The sequence below is a fragment of the Penicillium manginii genome (assembly GCF_028828005.1).
Source record: "Penicillium manginii strain IBT 31320 chromosome Unknown utg000004l:1.0-7231830.0:1.0-7236170.0, whole genome shotgun sequence".
In the NCBI taxonomy this organism is placed as follows: domain Eukaryota; kingdom Fungi; phylum Ascomycota; class Eurotiomycetes; order Eurotiales; family Aspergillaceae; genus Penicillium; species Penicillium manginii.
The window spans coordinates 1,516,878-1,539,749 of record NW_026643105.1 but is presented as its reverse complement, the minus strand read 5'-3'; the positions used below and the strand labels follow the sequence as shown (position 1 = coordinate 1,539,749).

Genomic DNA, 22,872 nt, shown 5'->3' with positions numbered 1-22,872 from the left:
TGTCAAGCCTTGCCTACCAACTTGACCTGAGATGGACACTAAAAGCAGCGTCAAACCCTCTGCAGTGAGGCAACTAAGGGATGGAGGAGGGAAGTTGCCAGATTGCTAACAGTCGCTGGTTTGCTTAGTTTGCATGGAGCCTTCTAGTCGTCCCTACCTTGAGAGACTGGTATCTGTACAACTAGGGGTACAAAATCAGGTACCAGTACTACGTAAGGTCATGACGCGTAATTTACGCGATTCCATTTTAGGTTCATCCCATCATGTGCTTAGGGTTTGAAAGAGCATCTCTCTGTCTCTAGTTATGGAAGGCAATAACGGGCGGCACTGTAGTAGCGTGCGTCTTCCCAAGACGGATGGTGTCCACTCCGGCACCACCTCCAGGACTGTATCTAGTTCCTTCCATCTCTTTTTTGTTTTTCCCCTCTCCTGGATATGATTTCTCTCGTCAAATACAACCACATGCTATCTGATCTTCGCATATTGAGCGAATGCCCGAGCGCCCTCACCGTAACAGTAGTTCAAGTTTGCCTTCTGGAAAGCTTCTCCTGTTATTCCTCTCATATCGTGACCTCCAATATACATCAGACTTGAAAACCTATCTCAACATACTCAACTACGGCAGACTGGGTACCTAGGTATGAGCGTCGTGTTTCGTTAAAAGGCATGGTGCTGATGATATGGTACTAGGAGAATAGCTTGAAATAAAATGACAAACTGCCCTTCAACTAAGCTGGATTTGGAGAAAATCACACCTCGTTGCCGCGAGGACCGTGTCGACCACCTGTGGACCCAAATTTTGGGTTATTACCTCCAAGTCGATGACTGGTTTGTAATCGAACGTGAGATTTATACCACCGAAACTGAGCGTGATCGAGTGGATCTTATTGTGACATCTGTGCACAAAGAAGAGATATACAAGACCTTGTTCCTGGAAGCCAAACGGTCCCCATCATCGCGAAACATCTTTTATCCACTGCCTTATATACATGGTTGGGCTGCCTGATTTGTCTTTCTTGCATCCGACCCGTGTCATTCCGAATACAAGAGCGGAGTAAAATTTTTTTTAAACCGTCATGCTGGGGCAATTTGAACCAGAATGGATGGACTTTTGTCGCCCAGTGCCCATCATCACTTACCGAAAAGAGTCGATACAAATCCAATACACATCTGCAAGAAATCCAGGCAGTCTACCGCCCATATTTCGCTAGCAGTTTCGGTGTTGCTCTCCATTTATGTAATATCAAGGACTGTTAAGCACAATTCCGAGGTTCAAGGTTACAACAGACATTTCTCCTCACCATTGCCAAGAATATTTCTGTAAACCTTGGAAGATACTATTACATATCTAGGTAGGTACGAAGAGGTACCTAGGTAGGATCCAACAGGTTAAAAGCTGCATAGTGGAACTTCGATGATGAAAGGACAAGGAAAATCAACCGTTCAGAGTTCAAATAACGAAATTTCATGTGTTCTGGGGAATGTTTCCTTCACATAGATGGAAGCCTTGGAGCTTTTCTTCTGGCCATTCCGAACAGCATCAAGATCTTCCAAAACATCGTCAATTTCCAAGCCTGGGCTCACTTTGTTGCCAGAAAGCTGTGCGCGCTTCTTAGCTCATTGTCAAACTTCGTTTCAGGCAGCGCTGATTTTCTCATTCAAGTTGCATGATCTGACAACCAAGAGACACTTCAACTTCAACCTTCAACATAGTAAGTATTTCCATGTCTCCTGCACGCAGCTGGATATTTTCTAAAATAATCGACCAACCTTGAATATTCCAGGCTGACAATACAAAGAGCCTCAATTCCGAAGAGACTTGAGTGATACTCTTATCTGTACGAATTACACGATTTCCCTTTTGGGACGCGAAACCGCACGACAAGTTGCCGCGGTTGGACACGGCAATCTCTGCACCGCCTTCGCACGGTCCGCCCATCTGAACACATGCACATCGACAGTCGCGAAAAAAAAACTGAATATAGCGGGTTCCTGCAGAAAAGAAAGCAATCACTGAGATACTATGGGTCACACAAAACCAGACGATTTCGTGACGGTGAAGACCTCACTCCCGACTTCCCCACTCCCCGCAAGCCATGCACGGTCCCCATTGACAACAGACCGATTGCTCCTCCGACCCCTGGCAGCAAGCGATCTTGAGGCAATGTATGTCCTGCGTACCCAAGAAGATGTCATGAAATGGACATCAGCTGGCTGCATCGACCCGAATATCGAGATGACCAGAGACAAATTGAACAATTTCTTGCCACCCAATGATACCAAGACATTCAATTGGGCAATTTGCCTCAAAGACACGGGGGAATTTATCGGTATGGGTGGATGCCATCTCTTTCCCGCGGAACATGGCTGGCCCGAGCTAGGGTACATGCTTCGAAAGGAATTTTGGGGCCAAGGTCTGGCGTCGGAGTTTTTGAATGCCTGGCTGCAGGCATGGAGGGGGCTGCCACGATCGGAGCGGGAGTCCAGGGTTGCGAAGGAAATGGTGAATAGTGAGGGATTGGCGCAGGAGCATCTCATTGCCATCACGGAGGAGGCAAATTCTGGAAGTCAAAAAGTTCTATTGAAGGCGGGGTTTGAGAGATTTCGGGAGTTCAATGAGGAGGACGTCTCTCAACCCAATGGGATCATAAAGCTCATTGCTTTCCGCTACTTTCCATCGAGAGAGGGAATTTGAACCTTGGAAGCAAGTTAGATTTTGACTATAGATTTTATTAATAGAAATCCTTTGAGCTTAAGAAATAGATAAAATAGAGAAACAGCCAATGCTTGATATTTGATTAAAGTACATAGGCACTAGATAATCTCAATTCCAAACCACCAAAGAGGTAATGATTCTGGATACCCCGGATATTATTCTAATCAGCCTCGGTAGAAGTGCCATTTGCTGCCAACTGATCACAAAGATGAACCGAAACGGATCGCCACTTTGGCGTATCCACATACGTGGTCTTGATGAGAACCTCTGTCACCGTGACAGCCTTTTCAAAGATATCAATCTTCTTGTGGCCAATGCTAGTTCCATTGGAGATGCGAGTAAACGGCACGGACAAGGTGCCATTAGCGTCTTGGCTATCAACAATCTTCGCCTGCACTTGGTATGACCGAATAACCTGGCCGTTGGTTTGGTCTTCCATCAAGACAATGCGATCGATAGCGGTTGGATAGTCAAACTTAATAGAGTATTCCCCTTTACCGGTCTGAGAATGCGCTGCATTTGGCGCAATTGGATTGCCATAGCATGAGCTGATGAAATCCCCTAGTTGTTTGTATCGAGCTGCATAAGTGGCTGGAATTAGTCCACTCCGATCAGGCGTGAGGTCTAATTCAAGGAGGCAGTTGCGGCCGACTGTTTTATGATAAACGTCGATCATTTCTTCAATAGATCGCAGTGGCTGGTCGACGCCGAAAAACCAGCGGTCTTCGGTTTGTAGAGTGGTGTCGCATTCGGCTGGGCAGAAATAGGGACTTTTAGAGTCTCCTCCATCGTTTGTCACGCCACTAAACAGTAGTCAGCATTCAGAACTTCATAAAAATTCCATGGTCTTAATGCTAGAACTCAAGATTGCGTACGTTGACCAGTTCTCTTCCGGCGCCTGTCCTTCCTCCGTGCCAATCCATCGAACTGGAGCGAATGTCAGTAATATTCTAGTCCTGTCCCACGAAGCCACTAACTAGAGTTTGCGGACAAGCAATTTCCATCAGTATCACATCCATTGAATATGACAGCTTGGGGCTGTGTTTCTTCCAACAAAGCTTCAATTTTGTCTTGTTGTGAGCTGCTATATCCGCCATCGAACCAGATCTGCGTCAGGTGGGATCAGTTTGGGGGTCGAGAATTAGCATAATAAAGTAAATTTCATGTAATCTCACCTCGGTTAAACTCCCATAATTCTTCCATAGCTCCCCCAATTGATCAAAAACAACCTGATCATAAGTGCTATTGGTGACATTAACCTGGCCAGGCGCCCAAGAGCCAGCTCTTACCTCTGAATTCTGCACATTCAGAAAGTTATTTACGACAACGCTGTAATAAAACCCATGGCCGATGTTATACTTCTGAGCCGAGTCGACAAAGCTTTTCACAACATCTTTTCCATGAACAGGAGACTGCGCAATGGTATAATTATAGGGAACGGTCTCATTCTCCCGATTTTTGAAAGTCACTTGACTCGGCCAAGTCGTGAATCCACAATTATGCTTCGCGACTAGCGTGGCATACTTTGCACCAAGGGCGGCTGTTGTATCCATCCAGGCATCGGTATTAATCAAAGTAGGGTCGAAAAGATCTACATTGGACACTAGGTTTGGGACATTGTTGCAGCCGTCAATGCTTAGGTATGTGGCTATTTCGAAGTGAATGAGCACGCCGATTTCTTTGTCTTGGAAATCGAGCTGTTCTTTCGTTGGAAGCGCGATCTTTGATCCGTCAATCGGTGAAATGCGGTATTTGGGCTTGTAGGTTCCAGCGACGGCACTAGTAGCGGCACATATGCCAATGAGGATATTAAAAGGGAGCTTCATATCGGAAAGCTATCTTCACGAATCGCGCTTGAATGGTTTAAGATAAAGTTGGCTAGTATATCTATGAAAATCACTCGCGACTATCGAGTTTTTATTTACGATATCTAACGATGTAACATAATTAATCGAATTCCTACGGTAGTATGTAGGCTGGGACTGGAGCGGGGAAGGTACTATTAGTACTGAGGATCGACATTGATAGCGCGGTTTTCCATGAATGCAGTTACATCCATCTGCCGAAACGATTCCCCTGAAGAAGAGGAGGAATCTCAGAAATTACCCGCCAATCGGCAAATAATTTCGGAAAATACATGGATTGAGAGGTAGACGGGTATTTAGATCTAACACTACATGTTGAAATTGAAAATGGGATATTAGCTCAAAAAACTACTCGTACACCATCCCGCCTTTAAGAGTTGATCGAATAACCTTGAGAACAACTGGAACTGGCAGGTGTAAGGGGCATTTTGTGAACGTCAATAGAGTAGGCCATGTATAGATAACAAGACTGCTTTTCAAGTAGTAGTAACTTCAGCCTCCTCAGGGCTCTTAGATCTCGGGACATTCAAGTTGAAATCTTGGAAGCCACTTAAAAAAAATAAAAAAAAAGCGCGTCCCGTCCAACAATACCGAAGAAGTCAAATTTGAATTTGGTCGCAAATTCAGCTTATGGTAGCTTCCAGCATATCGTTGAATCCAAGACGCATGCGAGTTGGCTAGGCCAAGCTTATAGGTCCAAAGCCGAACGCAAGGTGATTGTCTTCCAGAGCTTTTAAGTGCCCTGAACCATGCTTCTAAACTCCAAATTTGGTTCATACCACCAAGAAATTATTAATGCTGGATTTTGGCTTCCTGAATCGATACCGTCTTCCAAAATTGTCACTAGTAATAACCAACTGCTCACGGGTTGCTTGTGGAGATGCGGGGAAATACCAGTGTTACCCCAAGCAGATAAAATCCAGGAAAACTGGATATTTGAAATGAAATGAAATCTCTATAATCAATAAGATTGTATCCTCCAAATAAAGCTCAAGCCTTCGAAAAAGCATTTTTTTGTCTATAGTTCGCGCTCCTAACCTTGCGCGATTGACTCATTTGAACTCGGGCAAAGCGCCCCCGCTCCATCCTCGGCTACGAGAAGCAAAGCCCACCCTCAAATCCCGTACAAGCAAAATGTAATCTCCTCATCGACTAACTCCCGAAAGCAAGCTTGTGAACATCAAAATATGACCTGCGCCATGGCATCAGGCACACGGACATACCCGCTCCGGCAACCGGCAAAGCACAACCCACCACCACGACTTCACCTCGTCTTCCCAGAGACACAGAAGCAAGTCTTCACAGCTTACATCGGGATTCAACTACACAATCAACCGACCACAGATACCAAAACCATCTCCTGTCTCCTCTCAGAGCCCCAATCAAAGATTCAAGCATGGCTTACAGAGTCCACGCCGGTCTCAACAGAGCAGTTCTTCGTCCTTGACGACACGCCGAACCATGTGACATCCATTCCAAACAAATCTCAAAGCCCAAATTCAACCTCCAACTCTAAGAAGAAGTACACCACCCTAATATGGGCCTGTTACTGGTCAACCGAAGACTCCTACAAAAAAGCCCTCGCAGACCTGAATCTTTCCTCGCTGCATACCTCCCTCTCCGAATCCCTGCGCCGATCAATCGGATTGTGGGCTGAATCTTTCGTCTCGGATATTGCGCGCCTGGAAACAGTCTACTCGGCAACGGATTATATGCCCGGTCTCGCGCGGTTGCCGGGGACCTCTACGGCAAAACATGTACATACGGGGTACTGGGGCGCGGCGCGGGATCGGATCCCTGGGTCTGGGGTGGATCTTTTTACGGGGGATGGGGCAGGATATGATGGAAATCGAGATTCTGCAGCAGCCGATGGAGAAAAAGTGAATATCCAATCTTCTCTGGGTTCATCTATAGCAGGCACAAACCCCTCGGACATGGTTCATATCCGCTCCGGCCAATTCTGGGGGAATTGCAACGAGGAAGAAGCAAGTGCTTATCTGGATCATCTGGAACCAAAGCTACGTGGTGGATTATTGTATTTATGGAACTCCCCTGAAGAGAGCGGGTCTCTTGGGGTGCGATATCTGCGCAATACTGATGCATCTTTCGACCTGAGTTCTGGTCTCGGAGAGACAGATGCAGATATCGGCCCAGATTCATTCGCCAAGTTCCTGGATACATGTCCGAAGGAAACGTGCGTGACGGCATTCTTTGAAAATATGGCCGACCTGGAGAAATGGGCGGCGAAACATCCGTCTCATCTGGCGATTCATGCAGGGGCTGTTAGTCATGGTCGACGATTCGGGGACGCTCGAAGATTTAGAACATGGCATGAGGTTTCCGTAATTCGGGGTGGGGAGGCGAGGCTTCAGTATGTGAATTGTGCTGAGGGGACGGGGGTCGGTAGAGGGATGGTTTCCTTTCAGCAGAGTGAGTTGTCCTAATTCGCATTTGATAGGGGGGCTTATGGCAGCCGATAGTGGCCAGGGGGACGAAATTATAAAATTCTGCCAGGGTTTATCAAGAATATCCCAGCCCTCGGTGGAAGCTATTCTGCCCATAAAATTACTACAACCTACAGATATTTTTTCAGAGCACTGAATACTATAGTATCACTCGATAGAATATCTAGGTAGTAGGTAATATTGACCGACTTTACTAGTAAGCAATACTACAACTGACATACTACTAGCACCAACCAATTAACTACTTCCAAGGTTGCTGTTCCTAGTTTGAGGTATTCTTAGGCTACGACAAAAGATGATAGTATTTTAAGTCCAGATTTGTCCAGGGCGCACCATTTAATTTTGGGACGCTTCTACCCTAGTACTGGGTCGATTACCGCTACCAGTATGGATCGCAAGAGAAAGGGTACTACTTCAGCTTCAATATTGAAAAGTAAGAGAAGAAAAGACTAAGTGTCAAAAAATGTCCATGAAATTCATTCAAATCAAAACGCATGAGTATATCCGTAATAGACATGAGCATATCGCTTCTCGTATGAGAGCGCAGAGCAGAGTAGAGCAGAGCGGACATAAGCCTCAAACCCGATATCGTGACAATATTTCCATCGAAGATCGTAAAGTATTAAACTCCCCCACAGTTGTAAGAATAAAAAAGCCAGAAGAGGAAACGCCAGGTATAATACCGTGAAGAAAAGAAGAAAAAGGAAAACGCATACTTCAAGCAAGATCTGTGCAAAGATCTACTTGCGCCAGAACATCATTTTACCAGCACCTCGACTGACAGCCCACTTTGCTTCGGAAAGTCGGTCCTTCATGCTAGGCCCACCGCTATACCGAATGGGATTTGGTTTAGAAGAACCACCTTCGGAAGAACCACCAACTGAACTACCACCGAAGGAACTGGGTGCGAAGTTGGAGATATTGCCAGCTTGGAACTTGGTCTTTCCTTCCACGATCTTGTGGATCAGGTGCAAGAGAGCGTAGGCAGTTGAGCCAACAGCACGAATGGCAGCCAGGACAGCGACAGACCACAGGATAATAGCAAGGTAGATGTTTGTGCCACCAGAATCGACACCGTAAACTTCGGAAACGGACATGGCGAGGATGAGGTTAGCGACCATCCAAATGGACACCATATAAGTACGGACAGCGCGGTAGTAGTCTTCTTGCATCTGGGAATCAGAAAGTGGGGGCTCGGGGACTTCGAGGCGATCACGGAGGTTGCGCAAGGCAGCATCATACCCGCTATCGATATCGAGTTGCTCGGACGGCATTTCCACGACGACAGTGCTGCCGTTAATGACCTTTGCTGTTCCCAGATCGGTATTGATAACGTTGTCTCCCTTGGTACCCCAGGTGACGTCGTGGGTGTTGCAGAAGGCATAAACCTGGAGGGTGCAAATGTAACTGGGCATCAAGAGGAAGTATTGGATCGAAGAGGTGAACATGTGCCAAGGGTCAAGGTAGAGGAAGGATGTATAGAAGTATAGGCCGACAGTTGAAAGCATGGACAAGACGATGTTCATCATCAGTGTGCCAGACACTGTAATCTCCTTGCCCGTTTCAATGCCAGCACGGGACATCAGTTCCAAAACCACCAGGTATAGGGTACAGAAGATTGTGTAGAACATGATCACACTGTACACGATGATACCCATCAGATACATGTTTTTCGCACTGAAGGAAGTTAGCTTGGGACTTTTTCCTCCACGGAGAAGGAATGACTTACCCTTGCGGTCGATTACCAAGAGAGATAATGAATTGCAAACACATCACCAAAACACAGGCATATCGTAGCACAACAAATATGTACTTGCCCATGTTATGGCCAAACGGATCAAGTTTCTCGTCACTCAAAGAGCCAGCGATGAAGTAGAAGGCGAGGTAGAAATTAGCCTGCGACAGGTTAGTTGAGATAGATGCAAAATGTAAGGAGCGAAGCTTACCAGTCCGAAGTAAGTGAAAACAAGATTAAGAGTCTGGTAAACGAATTCAATGTGCAACAAAATCTTCCGCGCAAGCGTGTGGTCTGTCTTCCAGATCTGCTTGGCGTTGATTGTCGAATACACAGCCGCGAAGAAAGCACCGTTCAGCCAACGACGACGCTGCGAGATGAACTCGGGCACCGTGTCAGGAACATCAGTTTCACCGACCGCACTCTTGACGAATTTCAAGACCCATCTCTCTTCTCGTTTCGCAACAAGCTCCCAGCAGAGAATACGATCCTCAGCCAGGTACATGTTGGCAGTGAAGACATCAGCATCCTGACCGTGCAAGGTTTCACCCTTGAAGTATTGGTTCAGTGGGCCGTGTCCATCCGCGTCGTTCTGCAGAGCGAAGAAGCGATAAGCACTGAGTGCACCGGGCAACACAGTAATGTATCCGAAAACGGACTCAAGAGGCTTGTCGAGGATGTTGGACATCTTGTATTCGAAGTTCTGACTAGCAACCAGAGGGTTGAGCAGACCAAGCATACCCTTGCCCTTGCCGGCCTTGATCTCTCCGGCAGCACCAGCGACATTGGAGTCTTGATCGAATGCCTTCCAAAGGTGGTACACGGCGCTGGGCTCGGGCTTGGTACCAACATCGAGTAACACACAGATATTCGGCTGCAGAGCGCGACCAAAGGCGTTGAAGAACCAACGATGAGAGTTCAATTTCTTTTGATTCTGCTCCTTCAGACAGAAAATAACCTGGCAAGGAACAATGCCCTTCTCGGCACCCTTAAACTTCAGGTCAGAGTCGAGGGACACCTGGGTTGTATACTCGTAGACGTGGGCTGTGACTGGCTTCTGATTGACAATATTCTTCGCGATACCCTCTTGGTAAACACCAAGAGCGGCTAGAGCATTGAGAGTGCGAGGATGAACCTTCTTGCGACCATCGGAAATGATGCAGACGACAATCTTCTTCCATCCATCCTTACCCCAGGTACGAGACTTGGTTCGGGAACAAAGGTGGCTGATGTTGCGCATGACACCGTGCATGGTGCGTGTGAAGCCAATCTCATCTTCATTGTACATGGTGATACAGATGAACAGTTCCGTTTCACGTGTGGTGCTTCCGATTTGCTGACGAAGTTTATACCCGCGGCTGGTGAAGTCGTCGGGGTCTGATGTAACAGCTGTGTACCGCATGTGGGTGAACTCGCGCTCGTCGCGTCGGGGAAGGAAACTGTGCAAAATTGTTGGGATCTTGCACTCGAGAATCAGTTCACCATTGATGAGCTGAACTTCCTTCTTGACCATCTGAGTCGAGCGAACACCTCGACGGCCTTGCTTATCGGGCGCGGGTCCATAGTGAAGGTTTGGATCAATCATGCTGGCGGCGTCTTCCTCCTCTTCCTCCTCATCCAGATCAACCTTGGACATCGCATCTTTCTCGTCTCCCAATACAGTAGATTCGCTCATGAAGGATCGAACACTGCCGCGGGAGTTGTGATGAATGGTCCGGCCACCACCACCGAATGGATCCTCGCCATCGCCAATGTCGATGCTACTGTCAGCTCCCGTTGAAGCGGTGGGACCAGAGAATAGGGGCGCAGGAGGAAGTGGTCGCCGGGGGCTGCCGCTGTATCTAGAGCTGGATGTACCTGGTCGAGGACTGCCGTTGAGATCTGCGCGTTCATATCCAACACTCGACACGGAGGGAGGACGAACATGTCCCGGACTCCATGGGCGTGTGGGAGAGCCTACTCGGGGCGGAATAGAAGGGTAAACTGATGTATCTGCCAAGCTGGCTGTCGGCGGTGGGATGGTAGGTGCAGTCCCCAAGCTGGAAGGCGGGCGTGAAGGTGAAGTTGCCGTGGGCATCTGGTAGAAGCGACTGTCGTAGCCGGGCACTGCTCCGGTTCTATCGCGCGTGCGAATGTTAGTCCTCGGTCGCGTGAAATCCATGATGATAGAGATGTGACCGGGGAATTGCCAAATGGAGGCGGCGCGGTACACCGGTGATAAACAAGTATATGGCAGTGTTTATGGCAAGACGGCATTGATTGAACTACCAGCGGAAAGAGTACCTGATCATCCGACAGGGTCCATTCTTTGGTAGCCCACCAAGCACTGGTCTGTGCCATACGCTTCTGTCAAGGGAGGGGTAGGAAGGGGAGCAGAGTGGATATGATTGTGTTGTAGCGGGTAACGACTGGAATGTGTCGGAGAATACACTCGCATTGCAAGTGCCTCAAGGTGGATGGGAAGAAGGAAGAACATGGATCGATACGTACGGACTAGTTGTTTCAGCATATTCTGATTGATAGTGGGAGTATTGCGAAGGCGAAACAGGTCTGTAGCTTCCACTTAGGTCGCTATCAACATTGCTGCTTGTAGGTAATAGGCGCATTGATGGGCCGTTGTGTCTTGAGGGTGCAGTGGGCGAATCATCGTGGGATAGGAATGAAGCCGCCTCGTTATCGTATGCGGGTGGCTCCTCGCCGTAGCTGGATGGCGGGTGACGGTTCATGACGTGAACTATGGAATGTGTACTTTGCTCAAGTCCTCATAGTAGAGCACCTCTGCGGTGGACTGACAGGCGTTACGTTAGTAAATAGTTAGGGAGGAATGTGGATCGGAGAATGCCCACCAGGAGGTTGGAAAGAGGTTATTCCGAATTGAACTTGCAGCAGTACCAGACGCGACACAACAAAGTGATGATCAAGATGGAACTTGGATGTAAGTGTAAGTGTAAGTGTAAAGAGAAATCTGGGGAGGAGCAAATAAGAAGAACGGTTCGAGTTGGAGTGCAGAGCAGTCCAGCCCGGCGTATCCGCCATCAACAACGGAGAGCCGCGTGGTTGCCCTGACAACGCGGGGATCTGCTGCCTACACCTGCACGGGACTGAAACAGCCCTTGTTCAAATATTAGAGGCAATAGGGGTATCAGGATCAAGCACTATAATTATCATCTTGATTATTACCAATTCCTCTCTTATCCTTGCATGCTCGTGGCCTACACTCGACTTCATGGTGCTTGGTGCATGGTACATCGCCATGTTCGGTTCAAGCACGGTTCATCCGGCCCACTCAGTGGGTCAATTGCAATGCATAAACAGGTTGTAATTATCGGATCATCGTAAATAGGCAGTAGGATCATAGTTACTAGTACTCCAATATCAAATCAACGCCCAGTGGTATTATGAATGAGATAAAGCGAGAGGGGGATGTTGATTATTGCGCAACGAGCAAATAAACCTCAAACTTGATCCTCCGATTCCAAACTTCCACCACGCTTCCCCTCCATTCCCTGAGTGACAATCTCTGTACCTCCGTGGGGCAGTCCAGGCAACCTCCTTCTTTCCATCCTCTGGGTGGGCCGGATATATGCGATTAGTACCTGTATTGGTACTCTGTATTCGCACTTTGCTTGTCAATATCGCCTGCTGACCCGGCCCGGTGCTGACAGCGCTTATGCGTCGTCGTTGAGCAGGGGCTGTCTTTCGCGATCGGCAGACTCCGGATGCGCAACGCGACGGAAGAGGCTGTCGCGTCCGTAGTACTTGGTGCTGGAGATGTAGATCGAGGTCACGGTGAAGAGACCGAAGATGACAAACGCGAAGATCCATTGCAGGGCAATGATCTTGACGGCAAATTGACGCAGTGCAAGAGCTAGAATCTGTCAGCTTGGAGCTACTACATATATACAACAACAGCTGGATAGGTCGCGATGGTCCCACTTACACAGAGTGAGAACACTGAAGCAATATCCCAGGATATAATCCTGTCGCACAGAGATATGGAACAGGCCGACGGCAGCAATCACCCAGATAAAGATGTTGGCGACAATTCGACCGGGCAGGTTATGGCTATGTGTTGCAACTGCGCCATTCCAGAAGAGCGCCGTCACTGTCCAAGCCAACGGACCCGCGATGGTCGAAAGATGCACGAAAGCGGGGAGCCCTTGGTGGCGCCAGTAGGCCGCGAGCTGGTTGAACAGGTGGGCAACCAGGATCACCTCGGCACCCCAGAAGTGGTTGCGGGTCCAAAGGAGGATCCAGGAAAAAACGAAGAGGTTGTTCAAGATGAAGTGAGTCGCGACGTTGGCAGCAGGAGCGACGATTGCGACATCCTTAGAGAACAGGTGCCAAACGTAGCTGAGCTGAGAGAGGAGCAACAGGATCCTGTGAAAGGATAATTAGTACATATTCTTGAAGTTCAACTTCTTTTCATCCCCAGAGCTTGATCTCGGACTCAAGAGTATCCACGGATATCCACGGATATATCCGAGTCAGTGCAGATAAAGTGTAGGTGGAAGAAAAACCCACCAGTAAATCCCGGTGACGGTGGTATTCTGGCTGAAAGGTGTCTTGTGCTTATCCGCCTGCTTCCAGATCTTCTTGCTCTTCTTTACATCGTCTGGCGAGTGGATAGAGTAGTAGATGCCCACGATGACGACCAGCGCCCAGGTGAGGGGCACAAGAATGCGATACGCGTTCAGCGTTTGAGCACTATGTGTCTCGCGCCGAGCAAAGGGATTCCAGTTAACCATTTCGACCAGAGGAAAGAGAGATGGTGATGGTGATGGTGATGGTGATGATAATGATAAGGAGGATGCGAAGATAGAAATCCGAGCTGATCCAAGAAAAGAAAAGATAAAGAAAAGCCGGGAGAAATTAGCTCTTGAAAGCGGGGGAAGGCGTGGTTAACATTCCAATCCAGCGAATCCAGCGAATCCCCGCATGGTCTGATGACCCCAGCATCCAACCATTCAGCAGTCGCGCAGGGGGAGACGCAGCCTAACAGGAGGGTACATGAGGTCAGATCCTTGACATCACGGTTTGACCTCGAACCTGATGTGGATCTACCTAGTCCGGCGGCTAGTGGGGGGATGTGCCGTCATTTGAGGTTTCAACTCTTCACTTTTCTTGATTTCAGGTGGGACCCATCTGTCTGCCACAGTAGCTGAGTGGGACTTTTTGCACTAACTAGTACTTCCCGTCATTGACCATGGTTCTGTCGGCTTCACTAAATACAAGGCAGATCCGTAGGGGTGAAATGGCAGTGATGGCACCTTGATGGCGCCACTCGTCGATCGCGTGCACGGCCCTAAACTGGAAGTATCTGAAGTAGTTAGTTGACCCACTCAAGTTCTTTTTTATCAAGTACATGATAGAAATAGATCTAAAGATGATTTAATGTCATGGATAGAGACAAGTTTGATTGTTCATTTCCTCTTGACGTAAGCTGACAGGAATGAGTACTACTACTAGTTACTAGTTAGTACCCCGGACTCCGAGTCTGCGGGGCAAGGGGCCACTGCTTCATCAAAATGATCATGTGAGTTACTATTTCTGGCTAGTTTACCCATTTAGCATTTGATGGCAATTTCGCATGCTTTCATAGGTCCTCCTATGCAAGGCAAAAAATTCAATTTGTGCTTGGGGATTTGCAATGGATAATTTCCATATTAGGTAGGTGTCTTGCTTGATATCACTCTATTATATTTTCGATGTCTGATTACGATAATCTAAGTCGGAAAACCAAAGAAAAAACTTGAATATTGCAATAGACTGTAAAAGACGTACTAAGTTGGAAGGACCTAGGCGCAGAGACTTGGAGGTCACGGTGTCAATCAGATGTATCCGAGTCGAGCTCATCCAAATCGGATTCATCTGAGTCCTCTTCAGATTCTTCGGATAAGGTCTCCAAATATTCACAGACCTCTTCATATTCCGCATTCCAGCCTTCTAACGATGCCAAACATTTGAAACAGTAGTATTCACATGGTTCGTATCCATGTCTCCACCCCCCATATTTCTCATAGCAATGCTCTGCCCAGTATTGAAAAGGAATAACCTCGCCCCATCGATCGATTTACGCTGTGTTGATTTGTAGGGTTGGCTGCTCTTATCAGACCTGAGAGATTAGTATCTCTAGCCGATTCTTGAGAAGTGTCATCATTCGTATCGAAATTTGGTTGCGATTCCGTCTCCTGTGTTTGCGTTGACTGGGTATCTGAAAAGTACTCCGGTTTCACAGGAGAGCGATCAGGCTCAGACTGAGAGTCAATTTTCTCGAACCGACATGATTTCTGTATAATGTTGTTTCCATCCCGGTCATCTTGTGTTATCTCATTGAATGAACAAAGACACTTGCGGTTCTTGACTCTGGTTTTTACCCCTTCCCACCACGGCTCCATGATGAATCCGCCATTAGTCCCTTCGAAGAAACCGTAAACTCTTTTGCAGCCACACTGTAAACACTTCAAATCCATCGCGTCATCATTGGCGAGATATATATAATCCCAATGTGAGTGAGGCCTCTTAAGATCTTCGAAGCCTTCAAGTTCTAGAAGTTCGTCTAGATCTAATGAAAAGAGGTCACGTAGGAGATCAAAAGACCATCCTCGTAGACGCGGTGCGGATTTCTTCGACTCGGAGGTTTCGCGTTCGATGAGTCGGTCGATATCCGAGAAAAGTATTCTTGCATCCATACGCCAGCAAAAAAAGGAGCCAGAAAATTCTAAACATCTTGAAGTAGGTGTTTCTCCAAGGAGACTGGTTTGAATATCGAGCCCTTTCTCGGCAAGAAACTGTAAAATTAGCCAATGGGCCCAACGCCCTAAAATAGGACGCTCCCCTTTAAGGCAACATCTATGAATCACTTTCTGAGTGTCAAACTTGAGAATTAAATCCATATCGGCAAACCTCCCAGTTCTTGCTGCATAGAAAAGGGCGGTTTCTATTGCATCCCGATTCATGCCGACTGTGATTTCTTCTTGAATCCGTTCAAGTAGAAATAAAAGGCTGTCTCGGTAAGGGAGATGAAGGCTGCTGCTGGAATCAAATTCAACACTCTGTAGAATAAGCCAGCCATCTGCTTCTGGCTCACAGAACTCAATACAGTCCTTGAAAAGGTAATAAAATTCGAGCCATTTTGCGCAAATGCCCAGAGAACTGCCTGCGAGCAATGAAAGCGGTGTACTGCATAATATTAGATTCAAATTCATTTCATGCGAGCTGACCAACAAACAGAAAGGTACTACCGGGGTAGTACATTGGCCTATATGTATAAGCCTGTTTTTCTGCATTTTGCAAGATCAAAAATCTGGCAAGGTCAAGGTGTTCGTATTCTGCCGCAAACTACTCAAACTCTCAAATTAGCTTTGATTTCTTCAAATATCAATCCAAGTCGTGGAAAACACATTATTCCAAGGTTCAAGCAGACACCCGCCATTTTCAATAGAGAGAGCTCCATTGAAGCTTACATGTAGAAGAGTCATTCCATCCGAGTTGACGTCGTATATTGTTGCTTGTTGTCTCTCGAACAGCTCGCGCACAGCTTCTGTATTTCCCATTTCACAGAAACGAAAAACGAGCGAGTCATCTGGTCTCACATTTATCGGTGAAATGCTATATCGCCACGTTTTGTGATGATTGACGGCCATTGCTTTCAATCCGTATCTGATTCCGAGTCTCAGGAGCCAAGGCGCGGGAAGGAAAATAAATGAGGTTTGAGTCTCGGTTTGAACAGAGGATTCGTCACCCACAGATATCGTGTGTTCAATGACCTGGGTTCGAAAGATAATTTTTCCAAACATGCTTGTGTAGGGCTCTGAGTGAAACACTTTTTGCTTCGGTATCTTCCGCATCTCGGACCTGCTGCTATGAATAGCTTGACTGGCAGCTGTTATCAAAGTTCGTCGCAGTAGGGGATTTGGGATTCCATCAGCTATGCGACTAAGTCCTTCATCTACGGATTGAATGTGTTGATCAACATCGGCAGTCTGTGAAGATATGGGTGGTATGTGCCATTCTCCCACAGACTGACTTGTTACACTGCTTGCCTTGCTGCCTATCTGCAAAGTTTTGCAATAAACAAACGACCCAACTTTTCATTCAGTCAGCAATAAAAAACCATAGACAGTAATATAATATCCACTGATTCTCACATTTCTTTGTCGCCAGAATCTCCAGAAAAGACTTGGTCGCACATGCAGCTGATGCAGCAGCATAATCCTGCCAGACTTTAGTCTTGTGACTATCCGCGTAGTCACAGACTCCCTTGATAATGACACATGAAAGATTATTGCAAACACCCGATCCCTCCATCTCAAAGCCAACAAGTCGTGAGCCTTGAGCCAGATCATCGCGATGCTTTGCAGACTTCATGACTGTATCCGTGGAGCCGATTGGACCAAAATGCAAGCGAGACATGGGATCATCACCACCTGTTAAGCGATCACGCTGAACGAAGTCTTCTATCGAGTCGGTAGCCTCAGAAGCATCTTTGAGATCAAATGAGGATGGAAATAATCGATCCTTGGCTACACCCGGGTATTGCCAAATAGAATCCTCTTCTCCCATGCCCTGCAGATACCGAGCATGCATCTCCTGAAATTCGGCTCGCGATGAGTTAATCTGAAGACCGGATATGAGTGATCGAATTGAGCGATTAGATCGATCAAGAGTATCCTGCACGCCGTCCCTCTGCTCAAACCGATCCGGATATTGCCTTCCAAAGTCGAACTTCACAACCTGATGACTGATGACCACATCCCCCAAGATCGACTCTGCACCAGGCACTGGAAAAGGAACACCCCCACATATCCCGACGACCAGTGTCAAACTGATACCGGGGAAACTAATTTGGAGACTAGCTGCCGCGCTGGCGGCACTCTCTTTCCCCATTTCCGGTAGGCAAGCCAGCACAATATTGAAGGGGCCGATACGGCCTGTTTTATAAAAATTCAAATCGTTTTCATTCTTAACTGGCGTTTGATCGTCGTATATTTCGTCAAGGGAGGCTTCGACCGCATCGAACTCTCGGGGTAAGGCGCAAATGATGGCGAACTCGAAGTGATCTAACTCCACAGCGTATCCAGTGGACGGCCCGGCCCGTGCCCCAGCCATCGGCGATAATCAAAGACGCAGATTTGGGTAAATTATCCGCTATACAGATAGATAATTCTTGCAAGTTCTTCGAATACCAGAGAGTGAAGGCCGAAGGGTTCGTCTTCACCTTCTCGAGTGTTGTTGAGCGCAAGATCAGTCTCAGCCTTCATGGCTGCGCTTTCTCAAAGATTAGGCGCTTAGACGAATTAGCCTGGGCGCAGCCACATGCGCCGACGAATGGGTACTCGCATTACGAGACGCACTCTCGTTATTGAGTGTTATGCATCTATTCTATTTTTTTGGCATTTAATATACAGTATATCTTCACGTTATTATACAGCAAGTTTGGGCGGGCATACTTCGTGTTGATACAGCAATATTCGAAATCAGATTTACCTCCACACTCTTCGACTCCAACTCCAATATGAAACACGCTAACCAGATATGGTCCATAAGTCGATCCCCTTTGTTCCTAAAATAGAAACTGTACTTTTCATGACGCGGGTGGGACCTTATCCTTTGTAAATTACATGAATCTGCTATAGATACGATACCACTCAACCCCTCCTCTCTCCCCTAAGTAACAGGCTTTTTTCCCTCCAAATGAAACTCCATATTCAGCTTGTCAGCCACATCTTTCCACTTAAGTCTTCCTCACTTTGATACTAGGCTCTTGAGTGGCATTTTCTGCATTGGAGGGATGACCTACATTCCTTCTGACAATGATAATGATTCCTGCCGATAGGATCTATGGGACCAAACCCCCTTGTATGCTCCCTCTCCTGGTTATATTTGGATTTTGAATCCGCACCATCTGTCTACGAGTCACCCAGCCCCGAGGAAACACTTAACGAATGTCCATGCCCCTTGCATCTATCACAGCCCAACGGAGTGAGTGTTCTGCCTGTAGAGTTATGTACAGAAAAGTCTCTGAAATGTATCGAGCGATATAGTTTTCATCTCTTGGGCATCAATAATTAGAGACGCTGCTCACAAATTGTGATGAACGGAGAGAATATACCCGCCAAGAATAGCTTATGACCCTTCACATCATGCACAGCGACTGTCGAGCTGGGAAGGCTCTTGGCATCTCTATCCTCCACCAATTTCGACACTTTGACATTCTTTCCATAAGTCTTCAACTGCTTTGCAATATCATTGAACATGAGGACAGTAGCAGGGGGAACAACATTGTATGGATCCATAATAGATTTGACAAAGGCAATTGAATCAGGGAACGCAGCTGCAATGAGGTTGCCATCCGCATCAAGCCACAGGTTATCCATTGGGTACCCGGTATTGATCGATTCAACATGGATCAATTTGTTATTGACGAGTTTATGAACGGTGATGAGACCAGACGCAGAGTTAGCGACGTAGTAGTAGCCATTCTTATCGTGGGCTATTCCATTAGGCATAGAGAACCCCTTATCAGCCGCGATATGGCATTTCCCTGTGTCAGATCGACAGTATGCGAGACTTCCGCCTCCAGATAGCATTTCCAGAACACGCATGGTTCCAGTCTTGGTGTTGTGGTCGTTTGTGATCACGAATCCCAGACCATCTTCTTCCACCGCCACGCCATTGGGCGTGAAAATTGCCTCGCTGGCCACAGTCTTAACATGCTCAAGCGTGTCCGAGGTCTCATCCAGATCAAATATCTCAACAGTGGAATTTGCCCCAACGACCAGAGCATCAAGGAATTCTCCAGTGACATGGTCAACAGGAGGTCTGTGGTTGATCAACCAGAACCGAAGCCGGCCTTCAATCTTGCGGACATCAAATCCATGCAAGTCAAGATCATCCTGATACCCGCCGATCTTGAGCTGGCGTAGACCGTACAGTCCATCTGAGCCAGGTTGGTCAACATCGATAACAGCGATGTGATCCGTGCGGGATCTCGTGGAGATGTTGTAGAGGTTGCCTCCAGGCGACCACCCCTTGCGAGACTCCAGGCTGTTGCATGCTGCGTACAGCTTTCGGTCCTGATCATCGAGCCACAGGTCTTCACAGCCCTCCAAGAGGGGGTGCCGGACGCGTGTACAGGTCCATGGGAAGTCCTCGATTGGTTGGATCTCTCGTCCAATACCGACGGTGATGAAGATGAAGTTGTGTATATATGTATTGTAAATCACGCCTGTGGCGAGGACGAGGAAGGCCCAGAAGATAGCCCGGGGGCCTAGAATTCCAGCCATGTCGAGATATGAGAGGGAGAAGTGGAAGAGCATTGGAAATTTGTAATCAGCTCAGGCGTTGATCCTGCAACCCACTTGTGTCTAGTGCTGATGTGAGACTCTTACAAGGCTGCTAGTGCCTTTGATGAAAGATTTGCGCGTACCAAACGACGATGGGTTTCGAAGTTGGGTATCGAGGTGTCGGCGTATCGAAGTTACAAGTGAAAAACATCCCGCATATGTCGGTTACTCTGTGTCTATGAACCTTTGTTCGGTCTCTTGGTCTCTTAGCATTGAAAGATTCGATCAAATTCTAACGTGACGGTATTATAACAAGGACCCAACTTTTGTTACTAGAGAATACGATACACCCTAACAGGGGTGGGTTCCTGCGGGAAAGGCTACATGGAAAATTAGACTAGCGTGTTTCAAGCTAGGCTTCGGGAATGAAAGCCAAAGAGTGTAGAGGTAAATCTGATTTTGAATATTACTGTATATGAACTTAACTCATTGAATCATTCCCTGCTTCTACGGCTTGCTTGGCGGCGACGCTACTAGCAGTAGTATTCTACTTATAGAACTACTAGTACTCGATTCTAAAAGTTCAGGGTACCAAGTACTAACCAGTAGTATACTAATGATGGACTGGCGGTGGGTGTGGTCACTTCACGTGATAGCCCTTAAGTTCGCTCTTTCCACATGAATATCCGCTAGTTCATGAATGCATCACCTTTTGACAACTCATTCTCCATCAATGGTAGCATGTCCTGGTTAATACAGGGCCCTCCGGACAGCCGATCCCAGTCTGGGATGAAATGTCCCTCCACACAGATCGGAGTGCCAACAGACGTCGCGAACGACATGCACAAGGAAAAAGGGAATTATCTTGCAGATGGCAGGGCCGCGGAGAGAGGTTTCCATGAAACCCAAAATTCAAAAGCCGTACTCTATATGACGGCGAGGGCTTTTTTGTAGAACATGCGGAGGTGCGCTGGAACCGTGGTTGCTCCACACTGGACATTGAGAGGATTGAGGTGGCTCTGTCCTTGGCAAAAGGGACGACACAAAGCTTTCGAGGAGCAGTTGGCGGCACAAGCTGAACAAATGATGGAGTGGAGGATTCATCGTCGAACCTGGGAAGTCAGCCTTCTGAGGCTCATGTTCAAATTCCTCAATGCCAAAACCAGGTCTACATGTGCGATTTATGCCCAACAAAGTTTATCCAATTGAAATCCGAGGTCCACCAGCTCGTTCAAGAATGTATCACTTTTTGACCACTCATTCTCCATCCATGGATGATAGTGTTAACTAATATTTATACACCAGGGTCTACTTGAAATTACAAGTGCAGAACCTGAAACAGAAAAGACCAAAAAAATGTTCTATCATTTTGGGGTATCATAGAAAATGGTAGATGACAAACACAATCTCCATCCCATTCATCACATCCATACCACCGCACCACACCTCCCTAGATGGCAGAGACGAGTAGGAGTAGATTCACAACCTAAGCCTGCGCCGCTCTAGCCTTCCGCACAGCCTCCAAAACAACCCCATGCACACTCGCAGGCGCAACAACCATTCCATAACAGCCTTCAAGGGTCCTGCCCCGTCCACAATCAACCTCATCGCCCGCCATATTCGTAACCTTACATCCAAGCTCCTGAACAAGCAACATACCCCCGGAATGATCCCAGATCTTCGACCGATACGTCTCCTTCTTCGGAACCTTCACAAACGCATTACAAGCACCCATGGCAATAGCCACGTATCGCATCTGCGCAGACCAGATATCAACACTAGCCGGCCAAGGCGCGCCCAGGGACCCGGCCACAGCAGCGTGGACGTCCAGACGGCCCGACGGCGAGAAACTTGTGTCGACAAAGCGGAGCTCGGTGCTGGCGCTGATCTGCGGGACGAGGGAGAGATTGCGCGAGGGGAGGAGCGCGCCTGTGCCGAGGGGTTGGATGCGTGCGCCGTGGCCTGAGACGGCTGTGAGGAGGTGACCGTGGCCTGGGTCGATGTTATCTTCGTGAACGTGCTTTGTGTCGGGGAGATTGGGACAGGCGAGGAGGCCGAGGACTTGTTTTCCGTTCTCGATGAGGGACAGGCAGACGGCGTATTGTTGGCCGTTTATGAATGTTGCTGTGCCGTCGACTGGGTCCAGGGTCCAGACTCGGTGGGGTGGGTTCCCTTTCTCGGTGGGTAGGGGTTGCGCGCCTAGATCGATCAAGTCGAGCATTTCTTCCTTTGTGGCGGGCGTGTGGAGGTGCGATTCGCTTTGCGGGTCGTCGAGGTGTGTGCTCGTTGCTAGGGCCCAGGTTCGGTCGAAGAGGGCTGCATTTTCGCGAAGGGCGGTGCTGTCTTCTTCGCCGATTATCGAGTCAGAGGGGAATGCTTTGTGGATTGCGGCGATGATTGAGGCTTGCGCGGCGAAGTCGGCGATTGTCACTGGTGTGTCGTCGCTTTTGTCGAGGTGGCCTTTGTCGACTGCCGATAGCAGCTTCTTCGTGAGCAGGGCGGCGCGTTGGACGGCGAGACTTCCTATGAGGAGCTCTTTGCTGTAGGGGTGTGTCGTCATAGTTGGGATTTCCAGCTGGCAGATCGAGTCGACAGATTCGGGGGATGTGCCAGTGAGTGGGAGTGGGAAGGATGCAATGACAAGGACACGGTGGAATTGAGGAATTGAGTTGGAGGCAATTGGAGATTGAGGCAGTGAATGCGAAGTGAAAGACTTGAGAGAAATGAAATATATTCGCGACGATCTCACCGGTAGATCACGTGTGGGTACGTTTGCGTCATGGTGGGGGGGTTTCACGGTTAT

General features: G+C 47.9%; 9 protein-coding genes across 9 annotated transcripts; 3 read left to right on the top strand and 6 right to left on the bottom strand.

Moving 5' to 3' along the window:
* Positions 1 to 709: 709 nt before the first annotated feature.
* N7533_004281 (uncharacterized protein) lies at positions 710 to 1,006 on the top strand (the record flags this gene model as incomplete). Its single annotated transcript, XM_057100931.1, has 1 exon — positions 710 to 1,006. The coding sequence occupies one exon, from the start codon at positions 710 to 712 to the stop codon at positions 1,004 to 1,006; it is 297 nt and encodes a 98-aa protein (XP_056960561.1).
* Positions 1,007 to 2,023: 1,017 nt separating this feature from the next.
* N7533_004280 (GNAT family N-acetyltransferase) lies at positions 2,024 to 2,695 on the top strand (the record flags this gene model as incomplete). Its single annotated transcript, XM_057100930.1, has 1 exon — positions 2,024 to 2,695. One exon carries the CDS (start codon positions 2,024 to 2,026, stop codon positions 2,693 to 2,695), a length of 672 nt encoding a protein of 223 aa, XP_056960560.1.
* A 181-nt stretch (positions 2,696 to 2,876) lies between these two features.
* Positions 2,877 to 4,542, bottom strand: N7533_004279 (Glycoside hydrolase family 29; the record flags this gene model as incomplete). Its single annotated transcript, XM_057100929.1, has 4 exons — positions 2,877 to 3,519; positions 3,592 to 3,643; positions 3,694 to 3,823; positions 3,892 to 4,542. The coding sequence occupies 4 exons, from the start codon at positions 4,540 to 4,542 to the stop codon at positions 2,877 to 2,879; spliced, it is 1,476 nt and encodes a 491-aa protein (XP_056960559.1).
* A 1,238-nt stretch (positions 4,543 to 5,780) lies between these two features.
* N7533_004278 (phenylacetaldoxime dehydratase family protein) lies at positions 5,781 to 6,927 on the top strand (the record flags this gene model as incomplete). Its single annotated transcript, XM_057100928.1, has 2 exons — positions 5,781 to 6,762; positions 6,869 to 6,927. The coding sequence occupies 2 exons, from the start codon at positions 5,781 to 5,783 to the stop codon at positions 6,925 to 6,927; spliced, it is 1,041 nt and encodes a 346-aa protein (XP_056960558.1).
* An 859-nt stretch (positions 6,928 to 7,786) lies between these two features.
* Positions 7,787 to 11,507, bottom strand: chsB (chitin synthase class II; the record flags this gene model as incomplete). Its single annotated transcript, XM_057100927.1, has 4 exons — positions 7,787 to 8,723; positions 8,776 to 8,942; positions 8,993 to 10,898; positions 11,272 to 11,507. The coding sequence occupies 4 exons, from the start codon at positions 11,505 to 11,507 to the stop codon at positions 7,787 to 7,789; spliced, it is 3,246 nt and encodes a 1,081-aa protein (XP_056960557.1).
* A 942-nt stretch (positions 11,508 to 12,449) lies between these two features.
* On the bottom strand, positions 12,450 to 13,529 carry N7533_004276 (DUF1774 domain-containing protein; the record flags this gene model as incomplete). Its single annotated transcript, XM_057100926.1, has 3 exons — positions 12,450 to 12,649; positions 12,722 to 13,161; positions 13,306 to 13,529. The coding sequence occupies 3 exons, from the start codon at positions 13,527 to 13,529 to the stop codon at positions 12,450 to 12,452; spliced, it is 864 nt and encodes a 287-aa protein (XP_056960556.1).
* A 3,349-nt stretch (positions 13,530 to 16,878) lies between these two features.
* On the bottom strand, positions 16,879 to 17,892 carry N7533_004275 (uncharacterized protein; the record flags this gene model as incomplete). Its single annotated transcript, XM_057100925.1, has 1 exon — positions 16,879 to 17,892. The coding sequence occupies one exon, from the start codon at positions 17,890 to 17,892 to the stop codon at positions 16,879 to 16,881; it is 1,014 nt and encodes a 337-aa protein (XP_056960555.1).
* A 959-nt stretch (positions 17,893 to 18,851) lies between these two features.
* N7533_004274 (calcium-dependent phosphotriesterase) lies at positions 18,852 to 20,069 on the bottom strand (the record flags this gene model as incomplete). The annotated part of the gene is made up of 1 exon (XM_057100924.1): positions 18,852 to 20,069. One exon carries the CDS (start codon positions 20,067 to 20,069, stop codon positions 18,852 to 18,854), a length of 1,218 nt encoding a protein of 405 aa, XP_056960554.1.
* A 1,486-nt stretch (positions 20,070 to 21,555) lies between these two features.
* On the bottom strand, positions 21,556 to 22,629 carry N7533_004273 (inositol monophosphatase family protein; the record flags this gene model as incomplete). The annotated part of the gene is made up of 1 exon (XM_057100923.1): positions 21,556 to 22,629. One exon carries the CDS (start codon positions 22,627 to 22,629, stop codon positions 21,556 to 21,558), a length of 1,074 nt encoding a protein of 357 aa, XP_056960553.1.
* Positions 22,630 to 22,872: the final 243 nt, after the last annotated feature.